The 24,091-nt window shown below is 40.7% G+C and overlaps 1 protein-coding gene across 1 annotated transcript in view; it reads right to left on the bottom strand.

The window, feature by feature from the left end:
* Window positions 1–390: 390 nt before the first annotated feature.
* The window catches only part of LOC310870444 (venom phosphodiesterase CdcPDE), a gene marked incomplete at both ends in the record, with an annotated part of 29,406 nt that continues 5,705 nt past the window's right edge, over window positions 391–24,091 (bottom strand). The window contains 23 exons of the mRNA XM_083781675.1: window positions 391–564; window positions 1,231–1,387; window positions 2,284–2,416; window positions 2,518–2,595; window positions 4,144–4,279; window positions 4,731–4,885; window positions 6,329–6,374; window positions 8,106–8,278; window positions 8,831–8,918; window positions 9,121–9,190; window positions 9,634–9,761; window positions 10,171–10,202; window positions 10,595–10,717; window positions 11,528–11,636; window positions 13,087–13,159; window positions 13,424–13,489; window positions 14,532–14,641; window positions 14,994–15,113; window positions 16,632–16,711; window positions 19,560–19,657; window positions 20,293–20,353; window positions 21,092–21,217; window positions 21,551–21,679. Of these exons, the coding sequence (XP_083637801.1) occupies window positions 391–564; window positions 1,231–1,387; window positions 2,284–2,416; window positions 2,518–2,595; window positions 4,144–4,279; window positions 4,731–4,885; window positions 6,329–6,374; window positions 8,106–8,278; window positions 8,831–8,918; window positions 9,121–9,190; window positions 9,634–9,761; window positions 10,171–10,202; window positions 10,595–10,717; window positions 11,528–11,636; window positions 13,087–13,159; window positions 13,424–13,489; window positions 14,532–14,641; window positions 14,994–15,113; window positions 16,632–16,711; window positions 19,560–19,657; window positions 20,293–20,353; window positions 21,092–21,217; window positions 21,551–21,679 (2,465 nt within the window). The remainder of the gene's footprint in view (window positions 565–1,230; window positions 1,388–2,283; window positions 2,417–2,517; window positions 2,596–4,143; window positions 4,280–4,730; window positions 4,886–6,328; window positions 6,375–8,105; window positions 8,279–8,830; window positions 8,919–9,120; window positions 9,191–9,633; window positions 9,762–10,170; window positions 10,203–10,594; window positions 10,718–11,527; window positions 11,637–13,086; window positions 13,160–13,423; window positions 13,490–14,531; window positions 14,642–14,993; window positions 15,114–16,631; window positions 16,712–19,559; window positions 19,658–20,292; window positions 20,354–21,091; window positions 21,218–21,550; window positions 21,680–24,091) is intronic.

Here is a 24,091-nt window from a genome sequence, read left to right as displayed (position 1 = left end):
TGTTATCTTGTTTGTACTTGATAAACATTATATGTTTTGCTGCTGTGTCGCTAATACATATTTTTGGAGCATTTAAAAGTGAGTTGCGAGCCCTCGTTTTGTTCTAGAATTTTTTACAGTTTGGTTCAGCACCAAATAACGGAGGATATATTTTTCTCTGAATTATAGAGCTATACAGTAAACAGGCGCCGACCTTTGGTAAAAACACTGAAAACGTATTATTTCTTAATAAATTTGTTAGAGAAAAGCGCTATATAAATCCGATGTATTATTATTATTAAAGTTGCAAACCATTGTTAAGCAGTTATTAAATGATGGCCTTTAGTTCATATTGTTGTTGAGTTCATATGCCCTAAACTTTAGGGCATGCATTTTGGAATAGCAATTCACTCAAGGTTTTCTGTGAATGGCAGCAGTGGGGCGGGTCTTCACCCGTAGCAGTTCTGGGATTGGACGGGTGCTACCCTGGTAGAAGTCGAGTCCTGTGATCCATTCCACATCTCTGACTCGTGATTGGTGGAACCACATGCGGTCTTCGACCCACAGAGATTCAGACTCATTGCTCTGTCAAAGAAAAAGAGCAGAACTTTAGACTATGTCAAAATGATTACTGTGATTGGTAGGGACTCAAGTCCACTACTCTTACAGCTGATTCAGGTAATAATTCAATGGTTGGTATCACAGTTGTTGGGGGGCTCAAACCGACTGCTTACTTTTAGGCTACTATTGGGGGGGGGAAATCAACTGCTACGGATTTATTTTGTTAAGTAATACAACCTTCAAATTGTGGTACAACGCCCTACTTTTATTTGAGTTAGAGAGCTCTCCTGGGAGAGCGTTTTGAGGACACATTGTCTGTGTCCAAAAGTATTGACATCAAAATGTACTTAAAGTACGAAAAGTAGAAAGTACTCATGTCCCATTTCACAAGTTTTCAAATGTATAAAATCTATAAAAATATTAAAAAATTAGCAGATCTACAAGTAGCCTATATCGGCTATTTTCGAATTGCCAAAGAATATAGGTCTGAAGTTGTTATAAACTTATAATAATGTAATAATAATCAAAATCTACAAAGTAACTAAGGCTTTCAAATAATTGTAAAAAGTACAATATTTGCCTCTGAGATGTAGTGGTGTAGAAGTAAAAGTAATGCAAATTGGAAAAACTCCGGTGACGTAAGAATACCTCAGAATATACTTAATAGTTACTTGACATCGCTGGTCTTACCATACAGCTTTCGGAGTTGTCTGGTCTGTGAGGCAACAGGAAGGAAATGGTTTGTAGCTCTCCGGTACAGTTGTGCACAGGCTCAGTTGTGTTTCTACAGCTGGTCAGCACCACAAAGTAATGGGTGGGGATGGGGATGCGTGTGCCTGAGACAAACCTTTAACAGGAACAGAAAGAATTAAAAAACACTAGTGATGCACAATATAATCGGTAGCATATAGAAATCGGCCATAAAAATGCTATATCGGATCGGTCTAAAAATAATCCAGATTATTTTCATAGATATTGATGACGCAATACTAATGTGACCGTCAAAGGCTTTGTACTCACAGAGCAGCCAGTCTGCCTGTCTGTCGCTCTTTTCTTTTTTTTTTGTATTTCAAATGTTTGAAGGCAGCAGAGGCATTTTTCAAAAGTGTCTAGTATACCTCTAGTCTAGAACAAAAGCCAAATCAAATAAGATGTAAGTAAAGAGAATATTTATTGATTGATTGATTGAATACTTTATTAGCAGGCTTTGGGCCAAGCCCCTAGGGCCTAGGCTTGATTCCATTGTGGTCGGAATCGGTCAGAATCGGTATCGGCAGATATGACCCTGCAAATATTCTGAAATATCGGTTATAATTTCATAATCATGCTCCCCTAAAAAAACACACTTGGATATGCACACCCATAACCTAAATATTTTTGTTCCAATTGCCCGTTCGTTCCAAGGGATATGGCTAATTATTTAATGTTGACCTTGATGGTGAACCCTGACATTTGACCATTTTCATCCAAAAGTTAATCATCACTTTGAGGAAGTGGAAATCTACAGTATGTTGTGCAATACAGGTCTATCTATCTAAATACACCCATCTGTTCTTGAGATATTTTGTTTGACTGACAGACTGACACATAATACAATATTGATAATATTGGTTGTAGCTCATCATCACAGATTTGATCATCACATGGACACAGCCAAGACACGTACAGTACGTACCCATAACTAGTATCATGACATGTGCGTCTGTCTGCGCGCACACTCACATGAACACCTATATGACTTACTGCTGTATCTGTTCTGGAGTGTCATACTGTCCATCATAGTTATAGTCAAAGGCGGGTCCCGTCACTACATTCACTCCATTATACTGAGAGGCGTACTTCTTCAACAAGGTAGAATGGAAGTAATCCCAGATCTCTGTGAGTAGAGGGAGAGGTAAAGTAGAGCCGATATGACTCGAGCCAGTCAATTATAACATAAATAAGATAATTGGCAGTTGGGCACACAGGACCACGTACTTTTGAACTCGGGGTACATCGGGACGAGATTAGTCACCAGCAGTGCGTCATACTGCTCCTCTGCAGTGTTGTTCAGGCCTGCCAATCATACAGATATTTATATGAGATGAGCCATTAATGAGAAGCTAGACAGGTATGTAGGCCTATAGCATGCCTGGGATATACTTGTTTGTATGTGCAGTGCAACTACATATACAGTAAATCGCCATAACACCATATTATGTCATAAGTACACAAGCAAAGGAATTACAGGGCTGAATCCAAGCTAGACTGAACTGGGTGTGACTGACAGTACACCGCCGCTTCACCTCCAATGTATGAATGAATGAACCTTGTAAGCGCTTTGAGTAGGCATGTAGTTCATAGAAAAGCACTATAAAATGCAATTTATTATTATTACACCTGCTGTGCATTTACCTAATAATGCAAATCAACCGATCAATCGGTTTCAGGGCCCTGTAGAGGTTCAGTAGGTAGAGTGGCCGTTTGAGAAATGGAAGGTTCAAGGTTCAATCCAGGGGGGCAGTCAGCCAGATATTTCGTGAAGCCTCATTTGAAATCGGTAGTTCATATAATGGCCTGTTGTGGCGCTGGACTGGACCCAAAAAGCCCCATAGCTCCATAGAGGCCCATGTATTTTGGCCCAACTTCACCTAGACTGTATTACCTTAATAAACATGGTCATGAATACTTTCTTCTTCCAGTCACTAGTTTAAAGTCTCATTTCTAATGTCAGAATATTCTTTTTGGAAAATTATGGTCCCATTAATTAAAAATTAAAGTCGCGTATGTTCTGAGGGGCGTGGCTACCGTTACAGTCTATGATCGGGATTCCCCACCCACTCGAGTCAAAATAAAAACCAACGGAGAAGAAGGGGGGAAGTCCCGCCTCGTTGTCTGGGCAGCCAATGACCAGCTGGTATACAAAACGGAGCCAGCCAATGGCCAGCTGGTACCAAAGATGGCGACTTACATCAGGAATTAGCATATTATTACAGGCTTCATTTTACGTTCATGTTAGACCCGGGGAACGCTTTGTCCATATTTTTTACAGTCTATGGTTCAATCCCTGGCTCCCCCTGACTTAGTGTTGAAGTGTCCTTGAGCAAGACACTGAACTAACTGCTTCCAATGAGCCTTGCATTGTTTCCTCTGCAATCGGTGTGTGAACCGGTGAATTTGGATAAAGGTGTACCATTTAGCTTCTGTCATCACAATGTCATGTTGCACTTCACCAGTGTATGACTGTAGGTGAAGACATTTCTTGGTAAGGAATTTATTCCCAGATGTTTTTAATATCCCCTGACTACTACAGACACAATGATTATAGGAGAGCTATACAAGAAATAGATGAAAGGAAGAAGAAATGGTGATTAGCCTAGCCTTTGGGCCAGGCACAGTCTGGCCCAATTGGATGAACCATTGGAATGGACTGCTTTGATGACTGATTACATACTGATTACTGATTACTGATTACATGTATAGTAAAAGGCCTCTGAGTAAAATTTCAATGGAACTCGATGAGCTTCTCTAAGAATTACTGAGAATCCTGGCAGGGAGCACAGGTTCTCCGTAACAATTAACTATATCGCAAAATAATGTGTGTGTTTGTGTACGTGACCGTACTGGGCGGGTAGAGGAAGGAGCGGGTCAGGTTCCCAGCAGCAGCGTACTGGTCACATCTTGGACTCTGGTCTCCTGGAACTCTGACATCAGCCCTCAGACAGTCTCCAGACACTGCCGGAAATGGGTCCACGTCCAGCTACAAACAGGAAGGACATTTCAAAAAAAAAAAGAAAAAGATCAACTGTTTTCGGTCAAAAGATGATGTACATTGGCTGGCGTAGCTATCTGGCTGGTAATCCAGTCTGGCAATGTGCCAGGGGTTCGACTCCCAATGCAGACGGCCTTTACTGCGTGTCACCCCCCCATCTCTCTTCCCATTTCCTGTGAGTCTGCTTTCATATATGATTATATCAGTAAAAAGGCAAAAGCCAAAAAATATATCTTTAAAAAAAGATGGTCTACATAGAGAATAGGAGGGTAATAGACCCCTGGGGAATTCCGGTCAATGGTACTATACTGTAGGTATAGGGCATTTGTCACTTTTTGGACAGGTATTTCAAAAAAAGAGAACGCATGCAGGGGCAATTAAAACATTTTTGGTCATAACAACAAACTGCTGCAGGGCACAATAGGCAGCCCCCCCTCACCGGTTTGTCCAGCGTGAAGGAGCTCCACAGGGGCATCATGGTCCTGTTGCTGTAGGCACTGAGGAAGCCGTGGTGGTAGAGCAGGCAGTAGCTCTCTGCAGGCTGCAGCATCCTGGGTCGCCCCCACAATGTATGCCTCTTCTCCACAGACATCTCTGGATAGAGTGGAGCCGTATTAATATATGCATTTTTGGGAAATACTTAGATGTTTGGTTGCATAATAATGGAGACTTTGCTGAGTTTTCTCTACTCTTGGATTTGGAAAATAATAATGTACTCTGATCTTATTTTTGAGGGGTGTTAGCTCCTATATTCAGCTATTAGTGTAGATTTTTGTCTTACACAAACATTAAATTCCCATTGACAATGAATGGAAAATGTGTCTCAGCAAATATAGTGTCTATTTTATGTCATGATGATGTACGATGATAAGAGCGCCCCTCACTTCACACGGGTGTGATTTTTTTGTACTCCAATCCACTATGTTTATTTATTCGATTCGATTCCACATCAGACAGTCAACACCTGTAGGGTTTTGTTTGTAAGAATAGAACATATGTGACCAGATTTGAGTCAACTCTTCACATACTAGAGCATTGTCTGAAATAAGTGTCAGAGCTGAAATGGACATGTAAATATGAAATAAATGCTTAAACATGTAGCTAGGTGTAATGTTAGAGACCACAGAAGTGAACGTTTCAAGCCTGTTTTCTCAACTTGCTGTTTCTCTGCAAGACATTACTCTATAAGCCATAGGCTATCTCCAAAACTGGTGGGTCAAACTGAACAACCAATATATCTATTTGAAGCTATGATTCCCTGCTTTCATATGACATGAGAAAAACAAATTCTAATTAATCCAATGGCAGTCCCTCAGTCAAATTTAGTCACATATCGGCCCAGGCCGTAGCGTAACGGTCTGGGCACCGGACTGGTGATCCAGTCGCGGTGTGCCGCGGGTTCGACTCCCGGACCCGACACGGCCTTTACCGCATGTCATCCCCCCATCTCTCTCCCGTTTCCTGTCAGCCTACTTTCTATCCCTTAAAAAATCAATAAAGGCGTAAACCACAAAAAAATATCTTAAAAAAAAAAAAGAAATTAGTCACATATATCACTACTATATTATGTACACAATAGAAGATCAATGGTTCCAAACATTAGCTGGGATAAAATAAATATGATACAGTCTATCCGCGGGGTGAACATTTGTCATTTGTCACCAGGAAAAGGTTAGGAGAAAAACACAAATGTACGGAGTCCCTGAGTGGCCAAAGTAAGAAGATATTATCTCGTTTGAACAAGATAATATCTCGTAAAGATCTTGTTTGTTCAAGTTAATAACTCGTTTGAACGAGATATTGCAAAAATGCAATACACCAACGTGCTCATCGGGAACAGTTAGGGGTTCAGTGTCTCACTGATAATGGTGAGGGAAGGTCACAGGGTAACCAAAATTAACAGGAAGTAAAAAAAAGGAAATCCAGGTGATTATTTTGAAAGCTCACTTGAAAGCTTCACTTTATCAGATTAATAACAGGTGTGAAAAATGTGCACTCTATATTTCATTTGAAGTCCTGTCAGTCAGCTTGCCTTACCATCTTCTGCTGTCAGATTCAGACGGTTGTTGATGGCATTCCCACTCTGAGGGGGAAAGAAAAACAAGTCTGTTTAATGCAATCTGTATAATGCATGACCTCAATACGGGGATAATATGAGTAAAATACTCATAGGCCTAGTTAGTTTTTCCTGTTGTACACTGCCTAAACTAACTCTACACAGTATTTTACTGTGTGGAGTTATGAGAGTATGACACAGCTCAGCTCACCCATTTCTGCCCTACTGTAGTGTGTGTGTGTGTGTGTGTGTGTGTGTGTGTGTGTGTGTGTGTGTGTGTGTGTGTGTGTGTGTGTGTGTGTGTGTGTGTGTGTGTGTGTGTGTGTGTGTGTGTGTGTGTGTGTGTGTGTGTGTGTGTGTGTGTGTGTGCGTGCGTGCGTGCGTGCGTGCAATGCATGCATGCATGTGTGCTTCCTTATCAAAAGGGAGTGTAGGAAACCCCACACCATTTTACAGCAGCATGATGTCACATGGCTATTGTAGGGCGTTATGCCCCATTATCTAGTGTTGAATTATCTTGAAGTGATTGTTGAAGGGACACATGCCATGCAGAATCATGGCATAATGTTACGTACAGTCAGACACAAACATATTTGCAGATGGCTGAACTAACTTTGGACTAGCTTTACATTTTTGAAACACTGTTTAAAAATAGGTAAAAAATAAAAAATAGACGGATGGATATGCAACAACGTGTGAGGTAGCCTATATAATGTTGTTGGAAAGGATGCTGACTATGTATGAAATAGAGTGAGCCTATGCGCTTGTTTTTGTACTTTATACATGCCAAGATGAGGCAATGGAAACAGGTCTGTAAACAATAATCACAGCAGCCTGTTAAAACACAGAGGGGTTCATGCCGAGGACACCCGATTACAGGATAAAAAAATCACACCCGTGTGAACTGAGTGGTGCAACTCCGTGTGGGGGTGTGGGGGGCCCGGAACTTCCAGCCTCACAGGAACACGCCCAGGGTGCCGGCCCCGGTTCCGGCGAGCCGCCCCGCGTCCGTTCGAGAAATTACAGTTATTGTGTGGGGGAATTAGCAGACACCTCTCTCTCTCTCTCTCTCTCTCTCTCATTGTAATTAGGCAACAGTGCAACACTATCTCTCTCTCTGTTTCTAGCACAACAGCGCCACTTTTGCCCCTACTGGTACTCTAAACATAGGGACATTACTGTTCCTTGCTGTTCCTTGGAGTGGTTGCACCACTCAAAAAAGAGAAATTTACCGGTAATAGAGGAACTGTTGATATGTTTGACTGCAGGTGTATGGAGATTACACCCTTAGGCAACGTTCAGCAAGGAAGTGTTTTAGCAACTGGCTGCATGTTATCAATGTGACTCACAGCTTTTTGCTCAGAGCTTTTTCATTGCAGCGCACCTCACATGATTGCACTCTTAAGCCCAAACCACACCAGTAGGGACTCCTTGGGACAAAACCGTTTTAAGTTCAACCACACCAATGCAACTCAATGAGTTGCATTGGTGTGGTTGAGCCTTAAAAACCATCTCATCCCGACTTGACCCTTTGGTGTGGTTTGGGCTTTACGTATATACGCACCTCAGGTTTTTGGAGGAGCGTTCCTGAACCCCAAGTTCAACTCAAAGAAACAACAAAAAAGACGCGTCTCCGCTTTGTAGATGGCAATCAAATGTAATACCAGTCCATTACCAATGAATGCAGTATTTGACCAAACTACTTCTGGAAGCGACGATGGAGGGCTGGTCTGAGGACAACCTAGAGACCGTACATACCAAAGCGGGACAGGAGCAGGTCAGATCGTCTGCTGGGTCCAGGGACAGCAGAGGACAGCGTCCTGGGTGGCTTTGTTCTGCAGGGTGGCTGGGGTCATGGAAGGGCTGCCTCAGTAAGTGGTTCATACTCCCGTGGGTACCATTGTTGTCAGCAGGGGAGATACCCAGCACATCTGGATGTGAGCGACATAGATCAGCTCAACGTTTTTATTTACAGAAGATAGATACGTAAAAGAAGACAGTGATGTTCTAAAGAGTCAGAGCCCCAGGCGCATGCAGGGAAAATAAACCCTTTTTTTGGACTGTAAATGTAAATGTTTATCATTCTTCCAGGGAAAGCCAAATCCTCTTTTTTCCAGTAACGCCCAGCCCCACACTCCCACAGCTCATAGCTTATGGAGTCTAGCATTATTGTTATACTATATTATAAAATTATATACTATCTTACACTATTATTGCTACTACTTGTTTATACTTGTATATCCCTCTCTGTTTCGCTTTCTGTCTCTCTTGAGCCTGTGATTTGCCTGACGTTTCTCACATTTAAGGGGAAGTTTTCCTTTGCCACTGTCGCAAGGGTGGGACAATGTCGGGTCTCTCTATGTGTAAAGTGTCATGAGACAACTGTGATTTGGCACTATAATAGCATTAAATTTAAATTGAATTTAATTGTGCAGTACATTGTTCTCCAACATTTCCAATCAACTAAATGGAGAACTACTCACCACACATGAGGTTGTAGAGTTCAATGTTGGCGAAGGGCTCAACCTCACTTTTAGCCAGAAACTTAGGGCCATAACTGAGGAACATGGCCTGGAAATAACAATAAAAGCGTAAGAAATGAACTGATTAAATACAAAAGTAGATATATGCAATTCCCATGCATTGCACAATGTCAGTGATCATGTGTGATCTATTTTTGTTTATTTTTGAAATAATGAATTTAGGATAATTTAGGCTATAGTACTCATTTCTGAGCTGAGGCCAGAAGATAAAGAAATGTACAAATGCTTACATGCATGCTGTCAGCATCATTGTCATATCCATGAGCCCCACCAGAGCAGAATGTCGTAGAACCCGGGTATCTTTGTAAGACAAAGAATCAAGACAGAGAAATAAATCCGACCATGTAGACCGTTGGACAAGTTTATGTTCTGCAGGAATGACGTGCAACCAATCATCAATATGATGGCATGTAGTACTGTGACAGTTTCGTCATTTTTGAAAAGAACCATGATTTTCAACTTTATGTGCTGTAACTGAGGAAGTGTGCAAATGGTGTAGTATAATATCGTATTGATTACATTTCATCTGGCATGTTTGCATTTGAACATGTACACAGTATGTAAGTGCCACACAGGACAATTAACACTTGAACCATGTCCCTATTCTGGGGCAAACGTCTGCTAAATGCCTAATTGGTCAATATATTGATTGATATTAACATTCCGGATTTTACAAGGTACTGAGAATTATCCCATGTCAGATTGATGTATTAACAGCTGGGGATGGGCGGCTACCACTGTACCTCTCAAACAGCCATTTTGGAGTGACCATAATATTGACGTCTTCTATGCGTCGGCTGTTTGCAAAGTGTAAGCGCTTTGGCAGGTTGGTCTTCAGGTAGGGCTTGATCTTCTGGTCTGGCTTCTTACACTGGAATGAACATTAATATAGAACACTTGAAAAACACTTTTTTTTCATTGTCCACACAATTTGTGTGGACAACCAAAGAACAAATGAATACACGCATAACTGGATCACCTTTGTATTTCATTGCAATATCATTATTTAAATGAGTGAAGGTGTTAATGATTCAAAGGGTCTTCTTTGATCTATACATTTATATATGATATTTTTATAAAGTGCTAAAACATAAATATGAAATATTCTGGTTTAATCATTACATTTGCTTCGCTGAAATCTTGTTTAGTACTGTCGTCAACCTTGTTTGTTGTGTTAAAGTTACAGAAAATGCACAGTAGCACTTTAGGAGAACTGGAAATAGAGGTGAAATAGATTTCATTGCACATGGTCAAAGCAGAGGAGATGTCAATCTACTTACAGTCATGTTGGCCACCAGTCCAACAGAGTCCACTGCCAAAAAGGGAAAGACAGCCAAAGTCAGTGATTTGTTTTTGTGTTTTTGCAACATGAAGGCACCAAATCTAGCTACCTAGGATGTTCATACCAATGATAATAGTCTGGGCCAGAACATCGTCAACTGTTATTATCCCATTTACTACGGACGGTTAATCCATCAATCGCCAACACACACACACACACAGACAGACAGACAGACAGACAGACAGACAGACAGACAGACAGACAGACAGACAGACAGACAGACAGACAACAGACAAGAAATCCAGAAATGGGTCAGGTGTTTACTTTCGTAACTCTGTAAAGTCCTCAGAGTTAGTTTATGTCAGATTAATTTATTAAAGTGACCTGAATTTATAATTTGACAGTGACTTCCACAGACTCACAGACGGTGTCTTTATCCTTGGCTCTGATGCGTCCAAATGGTCCCTCGGTCACCCAGTACTTCTGGATACTGCCCACCATGTCCTGGAGAACCTCCTTCCTGTCACAACTAGTGTCCTCCATACCTGCAGAACGTTACATATATGCTGTATGGCAGGGGTCTTTTCATAAATGTTTCAGTTCGAGGACCACTTTGCCAAGAGAGACATCAAAGCAGGGACCCCCACTACAATGACTACATAATTGTGTAAAATAGTGTTGCAGATTGAATACTTTCATAGATTTTATACAAAGGAAAAGTATCCATGGACAGTGCAGGATTTGTCTTTTAAGAGAACATAAGTTATTAAGGATATTGTTTTTTGAATGCTGTTTATTGGTGTTATGATTCACTGGCAAATACATAGACATTTTATTTTACCACATGTAGACAAACTAGTAATTTAACCCCTCTTCCTTGTTTTTAATGTTGCAAAATACAAAGCACATCTTCTTAGTATCGATACAATCGATTCTTGGTATTGCAAGATCGATACGCTTCACATCTATCTATAATATTTTATAGACTTGCTTTTACTACAAGATTTAATCTGTTGTTTTTCTCTTTTCATGTTGTTTTATAGTTTATTGCACTCTTGTATACTTTTATTCTTTTTCATGTTGTCTAGAGATCTTTATCCTTTTATTGTTTTTTCTCCCACATTTCTTATGTTGTTTTTTATAATGCTGTGTGAAGGGATTTGCAAAGTTTTTTGGGGATTTAAAAAGTAGCCCTACTATATTGCACTCAGGTGGCGCACATGTTAAAGTACCTGCCCACCACCATGGAGGATATGGGTTCAAATCCACCATGGTGGCTTTGTCGAGCGTCGAAATAATATGATATGTACTGTATTTATGCATGTACAATGTACAGTATGTAGTACACAACCTACCATGGTCTGCAACTATGATGATGTTGAGACAGTGGTGTAGATTAATCTGTTTGAGACCATTCATGAGCTGACCCATGATCCTATCCACACCCTGCAGGCCCTCTATCAGCTGGAAGAAAACACATCACATCTTAATTCATTGTAATATCTGATATCACTGCTATACTGCCTACTGTAAATTGGTATGTTGCTTCCTACTCCCTTTAGATAAGGAAATATAGACCATAATAAAAACATAGACACACTGCATGGTGAACAAAGGTTAGTCAAAGTTTACAAGATGTGTGCTTATTTCCATGACCTCAGGATCCAAGTCCCATGCACGCTTTTCCCAGAAAAACATCACAATGGTAAGTAAATGGACCGTTGTGAAATTATAGTAAAAAGGTCAATTCTGAGTTACAATAGCCCATAGCTTGATCCCTACAATTGCACACAATGTTCATCTTTATGACAATGAAATTATTAATTACTAACTGGAATTCAAACCATTGCCAAGTCCAAACTACTCCACAACAATTACTGCACAGCCTACCTCGGAAATAATTCATCATAGTTGATAGGTTTCTTCTTAATAATTTAAGGATTTATTGTTCCTATGGGCTCCCCCAGAGTGTCCTTGAGCAGGACACTGAAACCCTAACTGCTCCCGATGACTACGTTGCATGGTTATGAATGTGTGTGAAGAATGTAATGTGCATATCTATGTAAAGCAACTTGGATGAAGGCACTATAAAAATGCATCATATACCATTTATTTTACCATTTAATAATGTATGCCATTACCCATTAGCACGGCTGATGGTATAATGGCAGTGAAATGTTAATACCAGCATAGCAAGGCTGGAGCAAATGGTGCCAGCCAACAGTGGTAGATTAAGATATGCAAGTTAAAAGTAAGGATGAAAAGAGTGGAGAGCGAGAGAGGGGCTTGTTTGTACAGGTGGTGAAAGCTCAAGAGAAATACCAGAACAAGAGAGGAGAAAAGACGACAAGCCAAGACAATTAAGGATCCACTGGAAGTTAACCAGATGCTTATATTCATTATTATCATTTATTTTGAACACTCCATTTTGGAGCACTGACTCACTGAAGAAAATCATCAAGTTGATGAAGCCCTACATGGGCAAAAGTTTGTTCGCCTTTGGTTAAATAAATAAAAAAGACAGGAGAGCAATTTATCATGTGCGTATTTTTCTTCACTTGATTATTTGTGTGTGTTTAAATAAACTGTGGGGTTAGCTCAACCGTCATGGCACCTATAGGCTGCTGAGCCAGCCTGACGGCCTTTGCCGCGTGTCTCCCCCCCCCATCTCTCTCCTCATTTCCTGTCAGTCTACTTTCATCAATAAAATCAGAAAAAAAGCCAAAAATATATCATATATATATATATATATATATATATATATGCATACAATATCCTACCTTTTTCACTGACTCACTCCCTCACTCACTCCCTTAGTCCCCTACTCCCTCCCTTACTCACTCCCTCCCTCCATCAGTCCCTAACTCACTTGGTTATTCAGTTATTCATTTTGTCATTCAGACAGTGAGCTTACCCCTCCACTGACAGGACCATAGTTGTGTCCAGATTTATCAGGCTCCTCCAGATAAAGGGTGTAGAAATCCGGCCTGTGGTGTGGTGACACACTATGATTACACAGTTGTAGCTTTGAAAAAGGAATTACACTTGTGAAAACTAATAATAGGGTTAATGTGATTAACATGAGCAATGTGGTAATTAATTTGTGATATTATCAAACGTAAATATTAAACATATCAGACTACATTTCCAAAAAGGAAGTGCCAGTCTGACAAGAAGAAGGGATCAAGAAGAATTCATTTAATTTTAGTGAGAGTGAGATCCTGCCAGGTGCAGGATTCCAGGGAACATACCTTTGGTCTTCTGGCAGCTGCATCCACTTCAGAAGAGTAGACACCCTCTCCTCAAATGGTATTTTACTACAATCAAAGAAAGTATTTATATAAAAGTATGAACGTAAACCTATGCCGAAACAGCACTTCATCATCATTGTTGCAAATTATAAAACATTTGAATCAATGATAATGATATGAATATACACTCTTTCATCTAACTACAAAATAAATATATATATATATATATAATTATATATATATATAATTATATATATATATATATATATATATATATATATATATATATTAGGGTATATATATATATATATATATATTAGAGCTGTCCTCACCATTATGTTAATCAGTATAGTACCCGCGCAGGGCTGTAACCTGTCGTAGTCAGTGTCCAGGCTTTCAGCGTGCATGTAGCCTATATGGCACGGTGGTTGAGGAGGGACAGTGGGGTGTCGAAACAGCGCGTGTGTTGACGTTAACATGCCCCCTTCCAAATGTCAGAGCTGGCCAACCCCCGCGTTGGCCGCGATGCTTCCCCAAAGAAGAAGTTCTGTCGACTGACGCAAGAGTAGCTAGTAGTATCAGGGTTTTCCCCGTGTGGGTCTGTTACGCGGAAAAGTGTGTCCCAGTATTAATCTGTGTCCGTCCCAACATGCATTTCACTGGTGACCCTTTCACTGGTGACCCGGAAGTGGACAGACAGACAGACAGCGATCGGTCCATTTAGTAATGATAACTACTACTGTATATAACTATATTTTATTATTTTTACATGATCACAACTCAAACAGTATTTTGTTTTTATGTAAACATGTGGGCTAATCAGTATCTGGCCATGTATGGTAATGGTAGAGACTTGGAAATAATTATTATTATGCCAGTATCCTCGAATACGAAATCGTCAGTCCCATGTCAGTCCCATGTCACATTTTGATTGCTGATTGCTGGTGGTGTTCTGCCCCTCCCCCCCATTAAACAAAACTGTTTGGTCAAACCATGTGACTCCATTGGAAAAGCATTGTGGTATCCTAAAAGAACGACCAAACATTTGCTTGATTGGTGTTTGATACGTGTGAATGAGGCCTTGGTGACACTCTTTTCAGTTCCTCACCCATCATAATTCTGATAGATGTCAGGGAAGCTGCCACTGATGTTGACGTCTGACCCTGGCCAGAAGAAGGTCCCTGTCTTCAGCCCCTGGTACTTGGCTGAGTGCCAAATCTACAACGAGGTACATGAGAGCATACACTGTATGAGCAACTTCTTCCAAAATATAGTGACTATACCTAATAGAAAGTCATCATTGGCTCATTGATAGCTCAATATATTAAATATTGTGTCTTTGAGACTTTGCTGATGTTGAATTTACCCCATGGGGTAAAGCAGCCTTTACCCCATGCAAGCAGTCTATTTGGTCTATCAAGTTACTCCAACTGTACTGAGTGTATGTGGCTATAGGCTTCCAATTATACACATTAAAAGTTTGTGCTATGTAGCTATCTGTGCTGCCTATACAGTAGATGCAAAATCTGGAGGCTGTATTGATTCCTATAGCAGAGATAGTCAGGCTTACAGGCTGTCCGTGGTACCAGCGAGGTTCGTCCTTCTCTGAGTTGGACAGACTGAAGACAGCATCAAACACCGGGTCGTACATAATGTTGTCAATCAAACCATTGGATTCTGGGTAAAGACCCTGTGGAATGATGGAGGAGAGGAGAGGAGGAAAATGACTCCCATTAGCCACAGGCTTAATCACTTACAGTTAGTTGATTGGATCCCCTGATGGATACATTTAAATAGAATCCATCTTTAATAATGATAACTTAGAAAGGACTGTATAATTACTATAAAGACTAAGAATGATCACTGGAAACCTTCGATAGCAGAGGGCTAGAAGCTGAGAGCGCTCCGGAGCAGAGCCAAAATGCGCCGGAACTCTCAGAATACTTTAGGAGGTAATCCCATTACAATAGATACTTAACTTTAGCTTTTACCAGGATACTTTAAGTAAATAGCCAATATGAACACTGTTACATTCAGGAGGATTACCTAATAACCAAAATGTTACCTGAGTACACCCAAGGAGAGACGTCCATATCAAAATGAGGCTTTTAGTCATTTTTATATATAGCTTCAGAGAGAACAGAACAAGAATTCACATACACTGCATAATAATTTACAATCACATTACACCAGACCCCAAGAGCGGTCTGGTTGGTGGTTGGTTTCTCTCTACTGTCTCCCAAAATGGGAGCCAGTATATATACTTCATCAATACAAAATGGAGAATGGTACAAAGCCGACGTGGCAAGACCGAGGAGCAACTTACTCAATGTATGTAGTTTTGGGCACTTGATGGAAAAACACTGGATGGAAAAACCCCAAACCAGAAGAGCACAGAGGTTGGCTCGGCTTTAAAGGATAAATTGTCAGTCTCAGCCATGGCGAGGCTGATAAGAGAATGCCTGCATGGCCTTCCAAGGTCGGTTACATGCAGGGTTCTAGACAGACAGTGCAACAATAATTCACCCTAACTAAACGCCAAAAGACAGCGTGAAGTCACTACACAGGGCAACCAGATTAAAAGGGTCAAAAGGTCAAAAGGACCATTCACCCATAAAATATATACCAAATTATCTATCATCCCCCATGAAGGGCTCTATGCTAGGTCTGCTATAGTCTTTCCATCTACACCAAATCTTGTAATCAAAAATAGACAATCTACAAGCTCATAACACATAAGGCGTCGCAAGCTTGAGGATTGGCTATTTTTTTACGAATGCTCACTCCCAGAATAGGGACGCTAGGGTAAGTTCAACTAAGTGTTTACTCATTGTACCCCTCAAACTGGAATTTAATTCTAAAGACATGACATTTCTGCCTGTAAGGCAAGGCAATAGGCAATTATATTTGTATAGCACATTCAATGTGCTTTACACAAAACATAATAATACAATTATAAATCATTCATTAGGATGCATTTAAAAAGATAAGTAAAAATGTATAGATACAGTATACAGTGCAGAGGAGAAAAGAAAAGAGAGCGAGAGAAAAATATAAATATAAATATAATTCAATCAAAGGCAGCGGAAAACAGAAGGGTCTTGTGTTTTAAAGTAGGCCTATGTATGACTCAGCCATTGATCTCATATGAGTCCCTTATTTTGGATCATTTCAATTATTTTGAGAGGGTGTGTTCTGAATTGCTTACTGTAACAATGGTATAGTGGTTTGGGAAGGTCTTGCTCGGAAATGCTGGTTGCATGTAAGGAGCAGATGTGCCACATTTGCCTGTATGGGGAGGAAGAGATTTAAAAAAAAAATCAATATAGTGACAAACAAAATTATTAGTGATTATCTACGTCCTGCGATTCATACATGCGTCATTCACTTGCGTGAATGAGCCCGTGACTCATTCATGTTGTCTATACAGCCAAATCCTCCGTGTTAGTTTAAAGGCTCGACTATGTAAGACTTCTGGTGGGTGTGTACAAACAGGGAAAGTATGTTGTTAAACACATTCCCTGCGATCGCAGTGGAGACCCACGAACGTGGTGAGGCATTCGGGGGGTTTCCCCCCAGCTATGGTCCCTGCTGAGGGTCCCCCACTGGCCCACCCAACCCCATTCCGTCACCTCACCCCCCAGTCCAGTATTTATATACATACACATAAACATTTGGCTAAAGGTTACACAGTTGACCTTTAACTAAACTAACACAACAACATATGCAGGCGCTAACTCATGAACAAGGTATACTCAGCCCCAGGAAGGTCCACTGGAGGTGAACAGTACACCGATGGTTTTCAAACCTTTTGTGCCCAATTGGCACACCAATGGGAAAGTAAGAACCTCAAGGTACACCCATGTATCATAGCAAAAATACTCGATCTACAAGTTATCGCTTTGCTCCCTGACAACGTTTTAGCTATTTTGTTTTTAATTTGTGAAAATAAATGAATGTAAAAATATTGTAATATAACATAAGAATTTCTGTATATAGTGACTTGCCCATAATAGGGATGCCACGTTGAAAGTGCAGTGTAGGGTGTAGAAATATCGTTGTAAATGAGTGCACATATAAAGTACTGATATAGTCAATTAAAAAAATATTAATAACCTTTTGTAATTATTAATAACCTTTTTGGCCTATTGCAATAGGCCAATAATCCCAAGAAGACCTGGACTACCTCGCCACACTGTTTGGAAACCACTGCAAACTGTGTAATAATAGAGTAGCAGAGTAACTGTAAAGCCTGAATTCTGTGAATTTTGAGGTTGTAGAGCTGCTATTTTCGGATAAGGAGACAAAATCAACTCTAAACACTGACAGGAATTGTGAATTGATTCATAGTGGCACCTTATGCAATTCATATAATTAGGATACTTACTTTTAAGTATTTTTATGCCTTTATACGTATCTGTCTGTCTGTCTGCCTGCCTGCCTGCCTGCCTGCCTGCCTGTAATGACCAGTGTTTACAGCTTCCATGGTGTGCATGCATGTTTGTGAGGCTTCTCTCAACTTTCCATGGTATTTATTTTTTGGGTACGGTAAATATTCCCATAACGAACAAAACAAAGTGATAATTTGTTAACAAAGGACTAACCCAATCAAAAATAAGTGGCCATATGTGTTTCATCCTGTGATGCTTTCATTACTCAGTACTCACCACAGAGTTGATTACCAACAACACTGAGCTGCACTGATGTGTAGCACATGTGGAAAGAGATTTCACTGGAGTGTTGATTACAATGTCTGGATTGTCCAGAATCTCTTCACATGATCGAGCTTTTTCAGCATCACTCACCAGTGTGCATGTGTGTCACAGACTCTATTCTTCTATTTAGTGGACCCTGGATTTGTCTGTGTATAGTTTATCGTTTATTTATTTAACAGGGACAATGCACATTAATCAACACGTCATTTTGCAAATCCATGTAAATGGGCCAGAGTTAGCCATAGGCTAATTTTCATCTGTATAGTCCCTGAGCAGGCTCTTAAAAGTGGTAAAAAGGCTATCCATACAAAAACATACAATACAAAAACAAGTAAACATAGTACAGGGGGCAGAACAATGCAGTGAATAGTGACAAGGGGAGCTAGTAATAAGTTAATTAGTTAGTGGCTCTGGTCAGAACTGCTTTCTATAAATAACTTTTAAAGTTCATTTCTAGTGCTAAATATTGTGACACAAGACTTGTGACCTGAGACTGCAGGCTGAAAACGGCCTGTTTCCCATTTTGCTGGTTGGCTCCCATTTAGGACTGCAGGCCGATTTTTGCTATATATTGTAGACGACAACAAGAACCCCAAAAGGGGTTCCGGTCCTGAATGGGTAGGTTCTGAAGAGCATGATAACACAGCTGTTTATTTTGTTAAGATCTCCTTTATGGTATATTCATATATATTCAACTCATTAATGAATAATTATGACCTCCTACTGTGCCACAAAGTTCAATGAACCCTTGGTCTCGGGCTCCCGGCTAGTCGTAAGCAACTTTATACAGTATAAGTTGCAATTCCATCCACTGATAGCACTCATGAGACAGAAAAGATCAATATTGTATAAAACAAAATAAATATTGCACCTCTACTTGGGTTATCTTCATTGTCTCTGTAAAGCCAATTTGTTTCACAAAAATCATAACATTGTCATGTTATGAAATCTCTGTGAATAAACTCGTCGTTCTTTTGCTGTGTTTTACATCTGCATAACCTGTGTTCTCATTTTAACCAGGCGTGTAAGTAAAGTGGTTTTGGGGAGCGCTCGTTTTAAATCACTCATCGTAATGTGTATAACCTGTTGAAATTGCACATGTGCCAGCCGTTGAGGGATTTAAAACGAGCTCTCCCCAAAACCATTTTTAATTATTAATACAGATTCAACATTTCTGTCTCACAAAGAGGGCTGTCTATGGTAGGAAATGTAACTTGGAGGTTGAATAAGTTGCTTGCGCTATACTGTAGGTCTCGGGCCCTATTTAACGTTTTGGAGGTTTCTGGGTATCAATTCTTAATCAGCAAAATGATTACTTAAAAATGTCAACACTTTCTATTTGTACAGTAGGCCCAGAGCACACATGTTCTGTTTGAAAGTAGGAATTCAGACAAACAACAAAGGTAGAAGTTGCCACTGACTGAGCTTGTCCAGAACAGGGATGAGTTTGCTCCATGTCTGTTGGTATTCTGCCCTCAGGCCATCTAGAGAGATCAGGAGCAGGGGCTGCTGCTTGTAGCTGTGGGTTAAAACACATTACAGTGAAGACCCTTTCTTCTAGTCCAGGGGTCTTAAAATAAATCCAGCCCATTGTCCCCCTAGCTGAGAGATAGAAAGAGAGAGAGATGAAGCATTGCATACAATTGTGTAGCAGATAAAAAAAAATGTCATAGATTTTATAGACTGTAATCAGTGTTGTGTAAATGCATGTTTTCTTTTCAAACCTCTTTTCCGAAAATAGCAGATCTACAGCTCACAACGCTACGAGGTGTCGTGAGCTTGCTATTTTCGGCTAATATTCCTCAGAATAGAGATGCTAGGGTTCAAGTGGTTAATGTTAAAAAATAAATCCTATCACACAAAGATTTGGCGGATTCCCCTATATTAACTCTCTGAGGACCCCCCGGACCCCCCTGTTGAAGACCCCTGCTCCAGTCATCATGCATCTATCCTGAATGAGTCCAGTACAAACCTGTCCAGTACAAAAGCCTGCACACTGACTAAAAATGGCAGAGGCTCATATTGGATGCAAAATATAGATGTATTTACAAAAGTGAAAGTAGTGTGTGGGGAAAAAACAGAGTGGACATTTGGGTCATCAGACATGCTGATGCAATTCATCATCAGTTAACGTATAGTTTTATTTATTTTTACCCTGCTGGACATGTGGGTGTTGAGAGGTCTGCACATTTATCCTCCACCCATTCCGTCTCTCCTGCATTGGAAAAATAAACAAATGCAGACAAGAGCATGACTGATGGGTTAGTGTTGGGGGGGAAAAGACAGCAGTGGTCTTAATTGCAAATCACCAAGCCACAAATGACACACAAAAGATTGCATGTTAAAATATTTGTTGTATTATAATATATATTTTTAATGCCAATGATGACATGTGTAAATGAATGGCCGATTCAAGTCTGGCAATACAAAAACAAGGTGTACCTAGGCAACTATTGTTCATTCATGCTCATTGTTGAGTGGAAAGCTCAAATAATACCGGTGGGTCCAAAACGTACCTTTCAGGATTCAAATTCAAAGATAGCAAAAGTAGCAGATCTACATGTACAAGCTCAAAACGTGTCACTTCATGCTACATTCCAAGCTTGTGGATCTGCTACTTCTTCTGCTTTTGTGTGCTGCTGTAGTATATGATCATGTAGATCAGTGGTTTTCAACCCTTTTCATATCAAGGCCCATTATTTATTTGGCATTTTAGCCACGGACCACCATGAGATATAGCCTCTCAGACCCAAGACTTGGATATGTGCCTGTATCCTCCATTTCCCACATGGTTGACATGTTTTGAAAGCATGGCAGACATGTTCTGAACGTTTCTATTTGTGCATGGCAGACATATTCTGAATGCGGTTCTCGACGTTATTATCATGCCGTGGCATCAATGTTTCTCTACAGTTCGTTACCATGGCATCAATGTTTCTCTACAGTATAGTACCATGGCAGACATGTTTGTAGTTTGTACAGCAGTCTCCTGATGCCAGGCAGTCATCAGAACAGTGACAACTGCTCCCAATCAGTCTCTTCTCTCCACAACGCAGCTTGCTGCACTCCCACTGCTGGGCTGAAATACACACCAGGTATAAGCTTAGCAATTCATGAATAACAAAAAAAAAAATAGTATTGGATAATAAAACTAAGAATGATAAACTGATAGTTACAGGCAAGTAATCAAACCGGGTAAAAATAAAATACTCCCAAGAACTGCGCCGAAAGAAATCAACAAACTATATACAATAAAAACTGGTCAAACATTAGCCAAATTGTAAAATAAAATAAGAAAGAGGCAGAAAATGCTTGGTCAGGGTGGGATGTCACTGCCTGACAAGGTAACCAGTGAGTTAAATAAATAAATAAATTCTAGTCAACAGGTCAATTATCAGGGTGGCAGGCTCACTAGGTTGCAGGCAGATGTCATGGTAGTCATAGCAACAGTTGTGGTTGGTGCCACACTGCATGTCACAGCTGCAGGCTGCATTCTTGTCATCAAAGGGCTGGTAGCAGCGATTCCTACAGGATGTATCCACTGTAAAAAACAAAACAGGGAGATAGATATACAATACCCCCCCCATGGGGGGCATAAATAGCAGAGCCCACCGGTGGTGCTGGGGTGGTGGTGGGAGAAAAACATCACATACAACCAAGAAAGCTTTCTTTTTTTTTTTTTTCTTTTTTAAGATATTTTTTTTGCGGCTTACGCCTTTTATTGATTTTTTAAGGGACAGAAAGTAGGCCGACAGGAAACGGGAGAGAGATGGGGGGATGACATGCGGCAAAGGCCGTGTCGGGTCCGGGAGTCGAACCCGCGGCACACCGCGACTGGACCACCAGTCCGGCGCCCAGACCGCCACGCCACGGCCTGGGCCCAAGAAAGCTTTCTTGCATACAACTAGGAACCATATGCAGAGGAAGGCAGGAAGAGCATGCAGTCTAGTGAGCTTAAGTAGCCCGCCAATTGGTCAGCTGACTGCTGCATCGGCGAATGACGTGTGGGACTTGCACACACTTATACGCCCACATAGTAATGCAGCATGTTAACCCCTTGAGTATAGTATGCGCCTTTGATCATGGCATGAACCCCCTCGAGCATGTCTGCATGAACTAACTCCGCAAGCTACGTCTCGTTAGTGCAGTGGAGAGAGGTATAGAAAGACAAGGGTAGTAAGAGAAAGGGAATGATGGGTAATGCCTGATGTATGCTTCAGGCCGTGTTGCTTGACGGAAATCTGTTGTGATGAAGTATAGAAAAAATGTGACTTATACCAAAAGTATGCAAAAGGAAATGGGACCATGCAGTGGCCTCGTAAGGCTTCATAAATTAAAATTAGAGTCTCTAATATCTCTAAGGAACTGATAATTAGAAAGTTGTTGCTGTAGTTTGACCTTTCGTGTTAATTCGAGCTCAATCCTCGAGCATCAACAGTGAGCAACATGTAGCAGATATATGTCTGACTGTGCATGTTTGAGTTGGGGGGGTATGGGGCAAAAACTTCCACGGGTAATCCTTCCCTTTAATCAGCTGCAGAACCTGTAATTATTTTGAGCCAGGTAGGGACTGAGACACTAATACTGTGTTTAGTCTATATCCATTATAAAATAAGTATGGTATTTTAATGGATCAAAGGTGCATGGTTGTAAGTTCAAAACCGGACTCCCACAGATGATTCGTAGGATACCTATATAGGAGATGAACTCTGGACCTGCAGGCACGAGTGGCTTTTAATGTGAAAATCACTTACTAATCACTTGCTGCTATCACTTACTGTACTAGTAAGTACAGTAAATAGATAAGATAACGTCGTTTCTACCTTTCTTCCTATCGGTCACTGCATTGCAGACTTGCCAGACTATTTGACTTTGTTACTTCAGAAGCCTGAAACATGACATAATCATGACAGAGCGTCATGTGAACCATGGATGATCTACTTTGTCAGTCACATCACAGGTTTACAGGTGTAGCAAGTGTAAAACAGGCATCCATTTGCCTGGTAAAAAAAAATATATATATAAAAAAGGGTTGGCTAGCACATCTAACATCCTGACACTAAAACCTCCCTACACAAAGACAAAGTTAGACTAGGCCTACACAATACAGCCTTTTAAAAACTCTTTCCAAGATCTTGTCAAAACTATTGTAGTGTATTGGAGGCTTAACAAACACACTACTTTATTAAACTATTTTGTTTGTGGCAACTCACAAGTACCGTAACAGCTCACTGGGAAATTGCGTGGTCCAGCTTGAGATGGTTTTAGGCATCATCGAGTTAAGCATGCCTGGCTATAGGTCTTTTAAGTATAGGCCTACTTGATTTAAGGATCCTTTTTCCCATTTCTATCAGAGACACACAAATAATGGTTACAGTTTCACAGCATTTTGTGGCAGCGTGTGTACAAACGTACGGAGCCCCTGAATGGCCATGCATTCAAAATATATTTTATCTTGTCTGTACAAGATAATATCTCGTCCGTACAAGATATTATCTCGTAATAAAATATATTTTGAATGCATGGCCATTCAGGGGCTCCGTACTAACGAGTAGGGTGAGTGGTGATATTTGCAGTGATGTGAGTGTCACTCATGACTCATGAGTTGTGGTTTAAATCATTTGCAGAAAGTGGCCTGTTAGCTTAATGAGGCTCAGCTGGTATGCGTCCATTGAATTCGCAAGGGACTTTAGATTGAAGCCACACCCTTCGTCACTTTCAGACTCTGATTGGTCTGAAAAAGTGTGAAAAGTGTGTGTGTGTGTGTGTGTGTGTGTGTGTGTGTGTGTGTGTGTGTGTGTGTGTGTGTGTGTGTGTGTGTGTGTGTGTGTGTGTGTGTGCGTGCGTGCGTGCGTGCGTGCGTGCGTGCGTGCGTGCGTGCGTGCGTGTGATTGGTTTAGTTGTGTATGCGATATCTTTACTAACAGTCCAAATACACCTGATGTTTTTGTTG

Source organism: Protomyctophum parallelum (genome assembly GCF_964188405.1).
Source record: "Protomyctophum parallelum genome assembly, chromosome: 1".
Lineage (NCBI taxonomy): Eukaryota > Metazoa > Chordata > Actinopteri > Myctophiformes > Myctophidae > Protomyctophum > Protomyctophum parallelum.
Note: the sequence above shows the minus strand (reverse complement) of the source record. Positions and strands in the feature narration are given on the sequence as shown.